Source organism: Diabrotica undecimpunctata, chromosome 1, assembly GCF_040954645.1.
Source record: "Diabrotica undecimpunctata isolate CICGRU chromosome 1, icDiaUnde3, whole genome shotgun sequence".
NCBI classification, from domain to species: Eukaryota; Metazoa; Arthropoda; class Insecta; order Coleoptera; family Chrysomelidae; genus Diabrotica; species Diabrotica undecimpunctata.
The window spans coordinates 206,353,500-206,370,430 of NC_092803.1; the positions used below are offsets into that span (position 1 = coordinate 206,353,500).

The window sequence follows — 16,931 nt, forward strand, 5'->3', positions numbered from 1 at the left end:
TGTATGACATTTAGCCTTACACCCTTTCGTCGCACAAGTTCACAAAAGGCAATTCGATTTTTTTAGAGTTTCCCGCAATTAAAATTTGAAATTATTGATAACCATCATTTTTGTCCGCGTTGGCTCAGGACGTAATCAAATAGCAGTTTACTATCCATGTTGAAGAAACAAGGGCAAATAAAGAGAAATTTTTCTTTTTCCATGATTTTAGGTAGCTATCAATAGAATTTTGTGAAATTCCCAAATAAAAACCAATAAATTGCAGTTGCATTTAAGACATTTTGATTTGGATTATTTTGTGAAATTACCAAAAACTAGCCGTTTGCTGGGATTTTATGGTCTATAACTGATCCGGGGTGCAGGTAGGCCAGTGATCAGTTTACCAATCTCTTAGGGTCTATTTTGAAAACCCTACTTTTATGGCGGTGATGAGTTTGTACGGGTACACGTAAACTCATCACCAATTACCATAAATACCCTCGTACATAGTACAAACTCATCACCGCCATAAAAGTAGGGTTTTCAAAATAGACCCTAAGAGATTGGTAAACTGATCACTGGCGTACCTGCACCCCGGATCAGGTATAGACCATAAAATCCTTGCAAACGGCTAGTTTCTGGTAATTTCACAGAATAATCCAAATCCAGATGTCTTAAATGCAACTGCAATTTATTGGTTTTTATTTTAGAATTCCACAAAATTCTATTAATAGCTACCTAAAATCATGCGAAAAGAAAAATTTCTCTTCATTTGCCCTTGTTTCTTCAACATGGATAGTGAACTGCTAATTGATTACGTTCTGAGCGAACGCGGACAAAAAATTATGGTTATCAATAATTTCAAATTTCAATTGCGAAAGACTCTAAAAAAATCGAATTGCCTTTTGTGGACTTGTGCGACGAAAGGGTGTAAGGCTAAATGTCATACAACTGGTGAGTAGAAACTTTATACCGTTTTTGTTTAGTTGTTTCGCACTGGTTTTCGCGAATCATCCTGATCAAACAGAAAAAAATCAGCGCAATTAAGTTCTTTAAGTTAGTAAGTAACTGTATAAGATGTTTCTTGTAGGCAAGGCATAACATTACTTTGTTGCTGTAAATTACCTTTTTTGATATTACATTTTGAGATTTCTAATTAAATTGTTAAAATCACATTGTTATATACATATATATATATATATATATATATATATATATATATATATATATATATATATATATATATATATATATATATATATATATATATATAAATATATACATAGAGGGTATCCAATTAAGTCGGCACCATATGTGAAACCTTTTTATTTTTAGTTTTATCAATTTTGTTATATAAAATAATTGTGTTACATAAAAAGTTTTGAATGATCTAAAACCTAGAATACAATGATCAGATATTAAATTTTTTTTAGTTGTATACGCGGCTTGTCAAAAAAAAAATGAATTGTGTATATTCTCAAGGCTTAATAAAATTCATGTTGTTTAACGAACCGCCTAAATGACTGAAGAATACTAATATATATATATATATATACATATATATATATATATATATATATATATATATATATATATATATATATATATATATATATATATATATATACTGAAAAAGCGACAAACGCTTGTAGTCAACGCTGATCAGTTAGACTACAAAACACGAGTATTTGGGTGTGCAGCCGAAGATAGGACAAAGAAGTACTCTTTTTAGTCTACCAAGCTTTCGCAAATCTTTATTTGCATCATTAGGGTGCTACAATAAACAAAATTGGAACAAATTACAGAATAAAAATTATTTTGTATCTTACACTAATTGAGGTTAGTTGTCATGATGTTTATAAAATGAAATGAACAACTCATCTGTCTCATTAAATAATGGCGAAAACTAACCAAAAAATGTAAAAAAATTGCTTTTAAAAGCACTGCAGTTGTGGGAACAAATTATCTCGAGAATTCAATAAGAAATATAAAAATGCAGTGAAAATCAAATAACGAAGTTAAGGACTACCTAATATTTTCATTTTAAAGTTCACTATCGAAATCCTATGCAACTAAATTTTTAGATCTCAAAACCATTTAGATTGGCAGATACGTCTAATAGGTCACACCGTCAGACATATTAATATCTCAGTTAAATTTTAAAGCGAACTTGCTTAAAATAATTTCTGGAAACCAGGCAAAAATCCCGGTGATGAGTTTACCTATCTGCGGTGATGAGTTTACCAATCTCCAAAGGATGCCGGTGATCAGTTTACTATATCTCCGAGGGTCTAATAATTTTATGGGGGGCTATATAGTGATGAGTTCGTACACGTCCGTTTGTACTATGTACGAGGGTATTTATGGTAAATGGTGATGAGTTTACGTGTACCCGAAATTTTCTAATCTCTTATAAACACTGGCTTTACGTACCTAGAAATTTGTAATTCTGAAATCCAAGTACAAATGCAATTAACTCAAATTTGCAATTCAATTTAAATAGGTACACAAAATTATGCTTCAAATTTTATTTACCAATCGTTAACAACTCAAAATTGAAATACGTACCTAGCTACACCTACTTTGTATCATTTAGTAAAGTATCTTTAAACTTTGGATAGAATTTAAAATTGAACCTAATGTAACGAAAGACTAAGGGTGACTATTCGTTACAGCATTAATGGAGTACATTCATCATGTTGTGCTTGATATCGGCCCAGTCTCTTAATCTGGAGAATTCCATCCGAATTATCTTGCAACGGATAGTAAATTTTGTTTTTATTATCTTTTACTTTTTGTTTCAGGATGCCGCGTTGTACCTCCCTCTCACATTACAGCCTTCCTGGAGAAACTCCACCTAGGTCTCCGTCTAGTCCAGCAAGCAGCCCCATCGCAGGTATCTCATCTAGAAGCGTAAGTCCGTCGTCGCCCCGATCTCCAATAACTACATCTAGACAAAGCGCCTTCTCTTTAGTGTATCCCAAAGATTTGCATAGGAATAAACATTATTTAACTGTTAACGGTAAGTATTTGAACAAATATTTTTAAAAATCATCAAGTTCCTTATAATTAATAACTTAAGTAGTACTTTATGTATACGGGCATTTTGTATAGAATCAATTTGTTTTTTTTTTGTTTCTTCTCTTATTTAACTAGGTCAAATTAATGAGTAAAGATTTTTGAAACGAAGCGCGTACGGTCCTGATTTCTCAGTCTATCGCCAAACTAGAGATAGTGCAAACACTCCTAACCACGGCGTAGTAGACGAAATTTGGTTTACAATAGAACCATTCTGCCTTTACGTGAATTTCGACTCCGCCTTCGCGCAGAGCCATGGTCAGGAGTGTTTGCACTATCTTTACCACACACATATACCATGGTGCCGACATGAGCGGCATTGCTGCGCGCCGTAAGACCAACAATGCACTCTAATTGTGGCTTCTATTATTGCTGTATGACTTTGGTTGATAATTGGATATTTTCTTTCGTCATATCTCGCAGTTCTTGTAGTCCACTTTAGTTTACCAACATGAGAGAATCAAATTTACTGCTTAAGAAAGCCATAGATTTTTCAATCTTTTAAAAAGAATTTGAAACTTGATGATTTCATTTGGTTTTAATTATCAAATATCAATTTCATATATACATTGTAAAAACCCGAGTAAAATAAGGGCGAGTTTGACTGTCTCGGATTCTCTTACCCATTTTGATGGACCGTGGCGATGTTTTTGGGAGAGGGATTGGATTCAAGTTTATCCACTACACTGAGAATACACCTCTCAGTGTATTCAGGGTAGAACGATTATGGACCGTAAATGAGCGAAGCGCAAGAAATCCATTTTTATGATTTTGAAGACAATTTTGTCATTTGGCAAAACAGACTGAACGTTACCTTGAAATTATAGATTTATGGTGGGATCGATCTTTGCCAATAAATCAGATCCTAGACGGACGAACGTGGCTATTATAATCTTTTTGATGTTGGAACTCGAAATCTCTAGACAACTTACGTACCTGATAGAGCAGTTTCCACACTGCCATCTATTAAGACTAATCTTTCAGTTTGGGGATTCGTCTTGTCGGTTGAGAAAGAGAATTGATATAGAAGATATTATATAGATTGAAAACCAATTACAGGCTTACCTAAAAGCCATCTTTTGCATTATATAAATATATTGTATGTTCTATATTTACAAAGCTTTACTAAATTGTTAGTCTCTACAATTAATATATTAAAACACCAAACCATATGCATATACACTTTCGTTTTGTTTCAGGAATGAACGCCTTGATGTACGCCAATTCCCTAAATCCTCTAGTTACTAGTCCTTACCCTTCTTATATGTGGCATCCGATACCAGGGTTGTTCCTCCCTTACTCACCAGCTCACAGGCCCGAATCGTTGAGTCCTGATAGGACTACAGTGGTGGATCAGGGATTTACGGAAAAAAGTAGCAAAAAAGGTAAGTCATTATTACCACAGCAAAAATATTTTCGTTTATTAACACTTTTCACTCACAAATGGGTATGAAAATGAATGGCATATAGAAAAATATATTAACAATTCCACTATAGAGAACATTGAGGGCTATGATGGCGTGGAAGAGAACTAACAATATAAGTTTACGTGTAAAAAAGAAAGAGTAACAAAATCATCAGAGTATCTGCAGACCATTTCAACCTCTTTATAAATAACAATAAGGAGCAATGTCGATAGACTCTTGGTTATTACTCGTACATATAAAGTAATGTAAACAAAAGCTTCTTATTCTACTTTTGAGGTAGACATGATTCTGTCTATTTTTCAATGTGCCTCCAGTAAGTTATCGTTCCATCTTTTTCGTGGTCTTTCTACAGATTATATTTTTATTGGGGAACCGTCTGTTGCCGTCTTTACTACTCTATTTGTTGTCATTCGGCTTATAAGATCGTTTTATTCTACTCTTCTATTTGTTACCCAGTTCTTGATGTTTCCCACCTTGCATCTACGTCGTATATCTGTACTTCTAGCTCTGTCTAATAGTGTCTTACCATCAATTTTTCTAAGTGTTTTCATCTCTGCCGTTTCTAACATCCTTTTTGTCCTCTCTGTGTCAGGTCTTGTTTCTGCCGCATATGCCATTATTGATCTGATGACTGTTTTGTAAATTCTGCTTTTCATTTCTTTCGTGATATTTTTGTTTCTCCATATTGTTTCATAGATAATGTGATGCCTAGATATTTAAACTCCATCACTTGTTCTATTATCTGACGTTCCAGCTCCAATTTACATCTTAGTAAATTTGCTCAGGCCAAAGCATGAGAACAAATCTAGACAAAAGTATTGAGGAACAAGATTAGCTTAAATGCTATGACCAAGACGCTATGATCAAGAAGTCACAGCACACTTATATAGCACATTAAAACGTAAAAGATTTATAATGTGGCGAAAAGGGATTTGTAACGGCTTCCAAAGAACTAGAGAGATGATGGTTCGGTGACGGTATAGAAGACTTCTCGAGCTCATTTTTACTTATTTAGGTATGCCAACTTCTCACGAGATCATATAGCAGATTTTTGTGTAAAAATTGTGGATGGAAGTCAAGCAAGCAAATTATCAAGCAAACCTGATTGAAGAAAGCTCGCGAGTTTTCTTAAGTAATGTTTTTTATAAAGAAGCTTTTTCAACTACTGCGTAACTTTTTAATGAATTTTATTTTTTGTCTGTTATATCAAACTCGCCATTTTTTTAATATGGGTGTTTTTATTAACTAAAATGCTCATCGTTTGGTTTTTTAAATTCTGGAGGTGAAAGCAGACCAGTTCTTATTATTTACATTTGTTTCTTCAGTTTAAAGAAACATGAATGTTCTGCGAACCATAAAAGGCGAGATATTGCAAATTTTTCAGCGCCCTTGAATTTGAAGTTCTATTTAAAAAAAAAACTGAGTTCTGCCCTACGTTTTAGTGTGATTTTTTTTTACGAGTACGATCACTTTAACGGGTTTCAATTTTTGACAACGTCTTAAATTAGGTTGTGGCTCGGAGTCACGCATGAAAAAGTGTAACGCTCGCTCACGTCTGTTACGATGAGTCACCGAACGAGAGAGAGGCCCGCCGGACCGGCGAATGCCTTGCGTCTCTCTCCCACTCAAACATGATCGGTCCGCAGCACTAGAGAATTAGGCGCGTTGAATCGGTGCGTGCTTGTGTCTCTGGGAAAAGACGTTGTCACGTAAAATCTTCGCCCGTAAAACCGACTTTACAGGCAACCGATTTTTTTTATATTCTCTGTATATGCCATCTATACATTGGATCATAAAATCCAAATCTTTACTTAAAATCTAAATCTTTACAATATAATTTTAAGAAAAAAGTGCTATCTTAGTTTATATTGGTCAAAGACGTTGCCAAATCGGCATTACAGAATATCTCTGTTGTTATTGGTCCGATAGTGAAGTGTGAGGGCTCGTAGGAAAGGGGAGGGATTAACGAATACGTTGACACAAAAAAAACAAACGAAAGATATTGCCAAAATGGCATTTCAGGATATCTCCGTTGTTATTGGTCCGATCGGAACGTGTGAGGGCTCTTAGGAAAGGGGAGAGATGCCCCACATCCAAGTCGGTCAACTCATTTTGCGGAGATTAAGAATTGTTAAGAGCCCAGGTAAATAATACCTAGAAATAAACTGACAGGCCCGGCATAATTACATCTTAATGGTTTTCGGGCTTTCCATTGCATAGTAAAGTGACGAAAATATGTAAATATATGTATTTACCACAAATATGCACTTTTTTCAAAAAATCTTTAAATATGTAATATATGTAAAATATGTAATTTAATATAATCCGTGTCCTAAATAAAACATATCAAAGTTATTATAAATGTTTATAAGCTAAAAAGTTCGGCCTTTTTTAAATGTTTTTTTTAATACCAATTTTGATAAAACGTTACATTTTTTTGAATATATCTACTGAAGAGAATGAAATTCTGAAATTAGAAATGAAAGAATATATTGCGATCTGCTAAATACCTCTAAAATTATGACTACATGTCATTATTCAAAAAACAAAGTTAGTAACATTTATAAATTACTGCAAAAATACGGTTTTTTCCAATTATCTAGATCAATTGTTTATGTATTTTAACTTGGAAACTCGCAAATTAAAGAACTTTTTAAGATCTACAACTGTTATTTAAACTATTTTTCTCTATAATGATTTTTCACTTTTCACAATGGTTTAAAAAAAAACAAAGGAAAATCAGCTGTACCTCTTCAAAGATTTGTCGCCAGCTATGCCTCATTTACCTTTTAGAACACTTGAAAACCCGTAAGATCGATAATTTTTCACAGATAGACTTATTGATAAAGTTATTAGTGCTAGTTGTTAATATATTAATTATCAAAAATTTAAACTCCTAGCTATCTTATTCCAAAAGTAAAAAAGATGTTAAGAAGAAATTAAGGTTAAAATACCATTTTAGAAAATATTTTAGGTACCTATCTATGTTTTTTTAACAATTTCAAAGTAATTTCCGTCGACCTTGAAATTCACTAAACCAATATCGCATGGATTAACCCAACCAATTTAACGTTATCATCGTAAATATGAGGCTTTTAGCCAATTTCGCAAAGTTGGTGCTTAAAGCAATTTTCCAAATATGCTTTGCGGAAAACACAGTCATTAAGTGACGCAAATCATATAGATATTTCTTATCGACCTGCAATATATATGTCTGAAAATAACTAAACCCTTTCCTTGAATGTCAGTGATTAATACTTGCGCGCAATCTATAAATATTCCTAATTGGTTATTATAACGTGAAGCAACTTAAAACAACTCAGTTCTAGATATTAGAATACTAATTGACTAGATAAGCTTAACAACCTTCGTTGTAAAGCTCAAAAAGAATTGCATATGCGGCATGTAAACAAAAACAATGTATATTTTTAATACAGGATGTGCACCAAAAAAGTTACGAGTTTCGCTTCAAAAATCTCTTTCGATGTTAGTTGTCTTCACACAAGCTTACAGTGTTGCTTGATTTTTACCTGTAAACCTCGTAACACCTCGTTTTTCTTTGTGTGCCGTGTTTTTTTTTAAAGCATTAGCTATGGTCATAATAATACGTTGATTACATGTTTCTCAGTCGGCAGCTTAGATAAAACAAAAGCTTTTTCGTGAAGTTCTATTCTTCACAAGATTTCCTCATCACTTTCAACCCTGCAGTTAAATTAGCTACCCAGATATCTAACGTGTTTTAGGATCTAATTTTAGTACTGAGTCTTCAATATTAATTTTTCCGACCACCATTCATTTTTTCTATTCGTGATGATCGTTAATCACTTTCATTGTTTACAGCGTTCAACAAGGTTTAAAGGTCTTATATGGCGGTGTCATCTGCGTATCTGTGATTATTTAACGCTATCTCAAAAACTGGTTCAGTGTAGGCATCAAACAATACCGGTGATATAACACATCCCTGTCTGACATCACGCTTAATAGAAACTTTAGCTGAAGCCTCTTAATCCATGTTAATACAAGCGCTCTGGTTGTAGTAAAGCGTTTTGAGCAATCTAATGTCATACGTGCCCAGACCAGTTGAGTCCAAGCATTGAAATAGTAGTTTATGGGATACTCTATCAAAGGCTTTTCGAAGTCTATAAAACATACGTAAATATGTTTCCTAAACTAAATGCTCTTTTGTACGAGTATTCGCATGTAAACACCTGAGTTTATCATTCTATATTCTGAGAACCCTGTAAGCTCATATTCCTTGCTTTATGTGTCAGATACTTTTTCTATTTTATTCATTATCATCATGATAGATATTTATAGACTGCTAGAAATAAAAAACAGAGTACACTCCAAAGGTATCTATTCCAACAAGGATTAACAAAAGGAATTAGACATATAAACAAAAAAAGTAAAGTTGCTGAGGTCGAAATACCAAGACGCAGCAGTCATGATTATCACCACCATTATCTTTGTTTTTATCGCTATACGAGGTCGGTTTCCGTAACCACATTTCTCCAGAAGCTTCTATACTGAGTTATACCTATATCAATCCCTTTTATTTATAAATAATATATAATAATAATAATAGATGTATTTTTGGTTCCAAAGCCCAGTCCTCCATGTATTGCTTCATATCCTGTCTTGGATTGCCGCTCCTGTGTATTAAAATCACCTTCTATTATGACTCTTTCATTATCATCATCATTCTGATTTTACAACCCTGCGTGGATCCTAGCCTCCTCAAGAATTTCTCTCATATATAAGAACAAGCTCGGAAAGCATCCAAAATAATTCAACGCAAACACATCAGCAACTATGGCTAAAGTTTTATCCAAATTAAAAATAATTTACAAGGCAAATTTTCATAACAATAAATATTAAAAAAATAGAATGTTCATAAATCCTATTTTGGATTCGACGGTTGGTTTGTCCTATGTTAAGTTAGGGGCAGCCTGCACACGAAATTTCATAAACCCGTATTGTTCATTTGGAATGTTGTCTTTGATTGATCGGACAAGAGATACAAGTCTTTGTTGTGAGGTAAATATTCTCTTTGTTCCTCTTGATTTAAGGACTTTGTTGATTTTGTCAGTAAAATCTTTGATGTAAGGAAATAAAATTTTCGTATAATGAGGGTTTAAGTACTTGGGTTGAGAATGAGCAAGATATTAATGCCTGTGGGTTGATGTAATTTTTGTGGTAACCGTTTTAGATAAAAGCTTGCTTTAAATAAAAGAATTCCGAATTAATTTGTGAAGGTGGGTAATAAGAGTTGGCATACAAGTAGCGGTTGGTATGGGTAATTTTTCGGTAAACAGAACGATGCAATTCTTGGGATTTTTTTTTTTTCCTAATGAGAACTCTAGAGTTCAGTAGGGATAAAGCAATTTCCATCGCCATGTATCTCCATTGGAGCCGTTATCAAGAGGGATATGGCTCCTTACGAGTTGGGAGTTTTAATCTGCCTACTCCTCTCACTCGTGACGTAACAGTATCTTGTTCTGTAGAAATACAAAAACCCTCAAACGACACTGAGGTCTCAATCTGCCCACTTCACACTTCTATGAATATATCTTTGTACACAATATTGTATAACATCGCCAACAGTAATATAAGCATCCGGTATCGAAACAACAATGTAGAATATGAGTTTTCCATGGGTATTTTCCATGGGGATAGTAGCGGTTTATCAAATAGCATTATACAAATCGGCGATGGTCTGAATGTTTAAAATAACAAACATCAAATCAAACAATTCTTCAAAATAATTATATGCAAATTGGTTATTATACACATATCTTTACCATTAGTAACAAATGTTTGCAGTGTTCTATTTTCAGGAAAATTTTAACCTCGTTAATGACATAAAATTTTATTTAAAAACGCAGAAACAAATAATTGAGGCGATTATGTACATTGTAGTTTGATAATTATATTGTTGTTTGAAACTATATATATATATATAAATATATATATACAAAAGTTTATGATTTAGCAAAACCTTTGCTATCGCTTTGATGAATTGAAAGACAAATAAATAAGACGCAAAAGCGTATAATTCGTCAAACGTTTCGTGTATAAATCGGTATCAGTAGGACCTTACAACGTAATTTTATACTATAACCCTGTGTAACCCTTCGCCAAATATACATTTTGCCATGTGTTTGACTGAGTGTATTTTCGCAGTGAGAGTATTTCTCCTTCGGCTCCGACTTTTTTCCAGTCGCTTTTGGTACTTCCACGAACGGCTGTAAACCGAATAATTTTCATCCAAACGGTTTATCGTATAAGCTTGTATGATGGCTCGTTGAAAAAGGGAGAAGTATAAATACCATAGCTGCTGTTGGTGTGATTTTAAGGCAAGCAAGTCTTTGGCGTTACTTCGTTTGAAAATGTCACTTTTTTGCTGCACCTGTGTGAAATTCATCTTAGTTTATAACTTTTATTATGCTAATCGCGGAAGCCTTTTTGGAGATACAGGGAGAGAAATTTTCGGGAAGGCTTCCGTCCACTAAAACATTTGAAAATATCTATAAACACTCCGTAAGTCAGAGACACACAATGTTGGCTACGTAGCGATATCATTCTGTCAAGACATTTTGGCTCAGAATATATTTTGTGATTGATGTAACTAATACAGGAATTTTTTATTTAGTCGACGACACGCTTTATAAAAGTAGTTTTTATTATTAAAATAGTATAAAAAGTAGTTGAGTCTCGGCTTCATTAACTAAAAGATCTAATTACCGTACTTTCTTGTCGTCCTTATATTTCCACGTTTCCATGTCGTTTATTAAGGTTTTGGGGTAATTGTTTTTATATTGCAGAAACGTGGTGGTGAGTTGGTTTCGAGAATATTAAAATGATTTGGAAATAGTCTGTACACTTGCTTCAGGCTTTGACTCTTTGTGGGCTATTGGATCAGATTCATTGTCTAGACTAGGGATGGAGAAACTTTTTCTTTCGCGGTCTAATATTTATTGCAACTGCAACAAGCTGTTGCATTTTTGGTTATGTTGTTAGCTGAAATAAAACTATTGATTTTGCGGAAACACTTTAATTGTGCAATATTACAAAATAAACGATTGAAATACAAAAGCAATTGTAGATAACTAAATAAAAATTTATGTTAACTGTGAAGTAGAAGGTGGAGCGAACTAGACTTTGTGGAGATATGTAACATGTGAAGCTGTTTTTGTTTTTGCATGATTTCGTCATAATTCAGCTGCATTTGTGAGGCTGACATTTTTAGTAATGAAAAAAGGTGATCATCTGACAGCCTATTACAAATAAAAATTTTTCTTAATTTTATTATTGAAAATGTTTATTCGCATAAATAACTTATACCAACCATAGCCGTTATTTTTTGGGCGTGAGCAATTATATTTGAATATTGTATCCTATATATGGCCTCCAATTTGTTGCTTTTGCTTTTGAAGAAAAAATTGCTTCAAACGATTGTTGCATTTCATATCTACTGATGGGTGAATATACACCTGGAAAATAATTTAAGCTACAGTGCTAAGGCTTTTAAATGTCCTGAAAGCTCATCTACGAATTTATTCTTGCCGTGAAGCTTTGTGTTTAATTTATTTAGGTGTGTAGGCAAATCTGTAAAAAATGATAATTCAGGAAGCCAATTTTCGTCAGACATGAGTCGCCCCATTTGCCTTGCTCCGTCCAAGAGTCTTGCATTTTCTTTTTTAAATTCCATAAATGCGTTACCGCAGCTTAACCATTTTACTTTAGTATCATCTAACAAACGCGTAATCAACTGCTTTATGCATCAAACCTCGTAAACGTATTGTATTAAGTTTAACAACCACGTTCAAAAAGTACATTATTATTAGGATTATAGTTAATTTATGGCATTTTTTAATATTACATATAGTAAGAAGATGTGTAAGAAGATATAAGTCAAAAAGACATTTTTTACATTATGTTATACCAGTTAAATTTTTACAGAAACGTAACAATAAACCATGTCCTACAAATCCTTTTTTCTCTCCTAATCCTACCACAAGGAAAAAGAATATTGTCAACCAAGGATCTAAACTACTACCGAAAATCACAATAGACGAAATAAAACTAGCCCTAAGAAAAGCTAAGAATAACAAATCTCTTACTGATGCAATCAAAATAGGAGACGATTCAAAAGGATTTAGACTATTTAAATTTCTGAGTAAGTTTAGGCTTAAGTCTTATTGAATGGAAGCTTGAATTTGTATGGACATAAATATATTCTGGAAATAATTTAATACTTTTGAAATAGCTTTCCTCGTTGAATCAGATGAGTTCCCAAAGCCATAACAATTATTCGCCTTCCGTTACAGAATCCCTTTCTTGTGTTTTTCAACAGCATCATAATCGCGCCATCGTGAAGCTAATAATGATTTTAGACTATTTAAATCTCTAAGTAATTTATCGATTTTTATTATCCTTCAGTTTTTGGTATCTTAGCACTTACTACTTCTAAGATCTGAATATACTTTACTGACTATATTACAACTCAATTTCCTATTTTCTTGCAGATGAAGATGCACCTCTAAACCTGTCTCTAAAAGGCCGATCCAGAACCCACAACATTTGGTCCCCTGGTAGCCTTTGTGAACAAGAAATGAAAACCACAGAAATACGACCCGATTCTAGCGTATCTACGACCATAATCAGTCCCGTGAAGACGATAGAAAATCGGTGGAAGTGGGATAACGAACGGGATATACACAATCGAGTGCCAACGATAGGACCTTCAGGAGAAAAACAGTTCACGGTAAGTACATCCTCACATTGATTCTCTTTGGCTTGAACCGCGTCGATTATCATTGCGCCGAGCTTTCGACATCCTCTTCGGTGTCTTCTTCAGGACTTCAGTCTTCCCGAACTTCCAGACTGCATTACTGTTACTGGGGACAGCAAACGTATCATTTATACCGTCGATAATGACGTGGTTTGGGCGAGGATTGGTGTTCAGACAGAAATGGAATGTTCATACATCATATCTTGCATTCTACGATTTGTTTGGCCTATATAGAATCGGGGACAGTCTGCACAAGAAATTTCATAAACTCTGTGTTGTTCATTTGGAATGTTGTCTTTGATTGATCGGACAAGAGATAAAAGTTTTTGTTGGGGGGTAAATATTATCTTTATTCGTTGATTGAATAACCCATTGGGTTATTCAATCAACGCTTTATGCTATTGATTTAAGGATGTTGACAATTTTGTCAGTGACATCTTTGATGTAAGGAAAAAAAAGCTTTCGTATGATCAGGGCCTGAGTCTTTGGGTTCAGATTGAGTGGTAGATTGATGCCTGTGGATGCTCCTATTGATGTGATTTTCACGGTAACCATTTTGGATAAGTGCTTGTTTTAAAGATGAGAGCTCAGTGGTCTGTTTGCATCATCGGGAAGGCGTATTGACCTGGAAAAATGGGTATTAATGATTGAATTGGTTTGTGAAGGTGGATGATGAGATGAAGTCCATACGAACACTGTTTTTGTTTAGATCAAAAAATGATTCAAAATATTTAAATCAAATCAAATTTTGGTACGGAAAAACGGGTTTTTGGACCGCCACAGTGGAATTCTAGAAGAAAAAAGAGAAAATAGTATCCAACATCTGAATTTGGTATTTTTATTGGTTTTGGGCAAAACACAAAAGATTACCAAATACTTAAAAAAATAGTAACAATTAAGAACGATGTAATATTTATCAGTTCTATGTACCAGGGATTTAAAACTGGAACTAAGAGTTAGGTTGGCGAGGTGCTATATTTTTTCGACCTTATTTTATGGAATGGAATCCTGGACCTTGAATGCTACATCAATGAAAAAACTGGAATCATTTGAGCTGTGGATGTACAGAAGAATTCTGAAAATATCATGGACAGAACACGTCACAAACAAAGAGGTTCTGAGAAGGATGAACAAAGAAATGGAAATTTTAAATTCAATAAAAAAAAAATTGGAATATCTCGGACATATTACACGTGGAGAGAAATACACCTTGCTCCAACTGATCATGCAGGGAAAGATCCAAGGAAAGAGAAGCATAGGGAGGCGTAGAATGTCATGGCTGCGCAACCTGAGAGAGTGGTACGGATGTACATCAAATGAACTTTTCAGAGCAGCCGTCTCAAAAGTTCGAATAGCTATGATGATTGCCGACCTCCGCCGCGGAGATGGCACTTGAAGAAGAATATTTATCAATAACTACGTATACTAAGAAAGAAGAAAAAAGTATCACAGCAAAAATAATACATCAGTAACAGAAAATTATGAAATTATGAAACATAAATTTGAGGTCAGAAACAGAAGTAACATTACAAGTGTTAAAACAAGAAAATGCAAGTGTAGATCAAGAAGATCAAGAGCAAATAATGAACCTAGAAATCATAAAAAATATTAAAATTGTTAATGTAATTGTTAGTTGCAGAAGTTGTGAATTGGTATTTTACAGTAAACTATCTGTAAAAACATATTTGCTGATGAGAATGTTGGAATCAATAAATATTTGATCTGTTGATAATGTCAAATTCCATATCCTTTTTTTATATAAAAAGACAGCAAGTTAATTAAGGTTATTATTTGTTTATTTGTTGATATAAAAGTTTTTTGTCATCCTCATTTTCAGTTGACCTCTAAGTTCATCAGATCGGAACCAACTCTTAAAATCCTGCCTTGTTCATAAAACTTTGTAGTAGATTTGAAATCAACATAAAAATTAGGGAAAAGTTTTCGATTATACAAAAGGAAAACTAATAGATGCAGATTCATGTTTCAAATCCTTTTTATAAATGTTTAATGAGCTCAATCGAATACCCACAACTACCAGTTCGTGTAGCTATAATTTCTCGTCAAGTGGATATCGTTACGAAAAACTTCGCCGCTTAGTGTTATTACATGTGATTTTTGTTTCGGTTCTCTTTTATTGACAAATAATTTGTCAAACTTTATATCAATTACAATAATTACTTAAAGCCAGATAGGTAAAATACGATACGTAAATAAAAGTATTACGTCGACTGTCCTGGTAATTACCAACGATATTACCAAAGAGAGCGATGGCCGTCCCACGGGTTTTTAAAGTTAAGTAAAAGCAGAATTAAACAGAGCAAATTTAACGAATACTGCTTTTATATAGATGCAAAAGTGCTAGTTTAATAATAGGTATTACTAATGATGGTTTTAAAGAATAATCAGCAGGAACACTGAAAACCCATCTCCAACCAGAGATTTAATTAAAATCTAAACATACGTAAGGGTTTTTGTATGGCCTCTCACAAACACTCAAACGATGTTGTAAAATGTGTTGTTTGGTTTGTTACAGAGAAGAGTTAATGTATGTTTGGACTTTTGTTGACAATTTTTGTAGTAATATCTAAGGTTTGAATATCATTTGTTTACCTAGTTCATTTTTGCGTTGGTTACACTCTAACCATGGTAAAATTACCAATTAATATACTTTACAAATTATGCATTGCTTAGCTATATTTAAGTAACTTGCTTTGGATTTTACTAGGACGACATCTTGGCAAATTTTTGATAAAATAGACACAACAATTAAAATTTATATCTTGAGCAGCTTAAAACAAAACAAAATTTGAATTTCTATATTCTATGTAAAATATACAACTTGATGGCCAGTTGCAATGTAAAGTAAAATGCTATCATTTATCACAGCATTAATAAGTACATTATTTAAAATTATTTTTCTTCTTCTTCCTTCTTCTATGTATGCTTTAAAGCCTGTTTCTTTTTCAATATTAGGCTCCTAAATTGTTTAAATTATCGCACCACCTTTTTCTTGGTCTGCCAATACTTCTTAGTCCATTTGGAGACTTATCTCGTACTATTCGTACTATCATATCCTCTGCTATTCTACTAATGTGTTCTATTCTCTCCTGTTTCCGTTTGGTCACAAATCCATTCATGTCTTCTATATTTCATGCTCTTCTTAGGTTTTCGCTTCTCTCCTTATTCAACAGAGTTTTCCCTAATATGGTGTATTGTTAATTGTTTTTTTGTTGTTTCTTTTGTTTAGTATGTCTTTACGTTTTCCTAGAGCATCTGTTGCTGCTTCTTCAATGTTGTTTTTCATTTGGTTTTCATTAAATCTTTGTTTTACTCCTGGAACTATTTCATTTTTGATTCGTGCATTAAAGTCACCCATAAGAATTAAGGGTTCTTCATGAGGTATTTCATCCAGGATGGTTTGCAATTGTTCGTAGAATGCCTCTCGTCCCTCCTCCGGGCTATAGATAGATATGACATTTAATTTTTGGTAGTCCATTGTGATGTTCATATGTATTATTCTTTCGGAGATATAACAGCAGTTATTTATGTTGTCTTTAAATTTTTTTATGAACAAGTCAAGTATATATAGAAAATATTGGTTATGGTATCGTTGGCCTTTACTTTTCTTCTTGGTGTCTTGGATTGCACAAATG

At 33.4% G+C, this 16,931-nt stretch overlaps 1 protein-coding gene across 1 annotated transcript in view; it reads left to right on the forward strand.

Moving 5' to 3' along the window:
- Nucleotides 1-16,931, forward strand: part of LOC140442224 (uncharacterized) — a 101,231-nt gene that overhangs the window by 18,057 nt on the left and 66,243 nt on the right. Inside the window, exons 2-4 of the mRNA XM_072533302.1 lie at nt 2,784-3,001; nt 4,257-4,442; nt 13,013-13,251. Of these exons, the coding sequence (XP_072389403.1) occupies nt 2,785-3,001; nt 4,257-4,442; nt 13,013-13,251 (642 nt within the window). The 5' untranslated portion in view covers nt 2,784. The remainder of the gene's footprint in view (nt 1-2,783; nt 3,002-4,256; nt 4,443-13,012; nt 13,252-16,931) is intronic.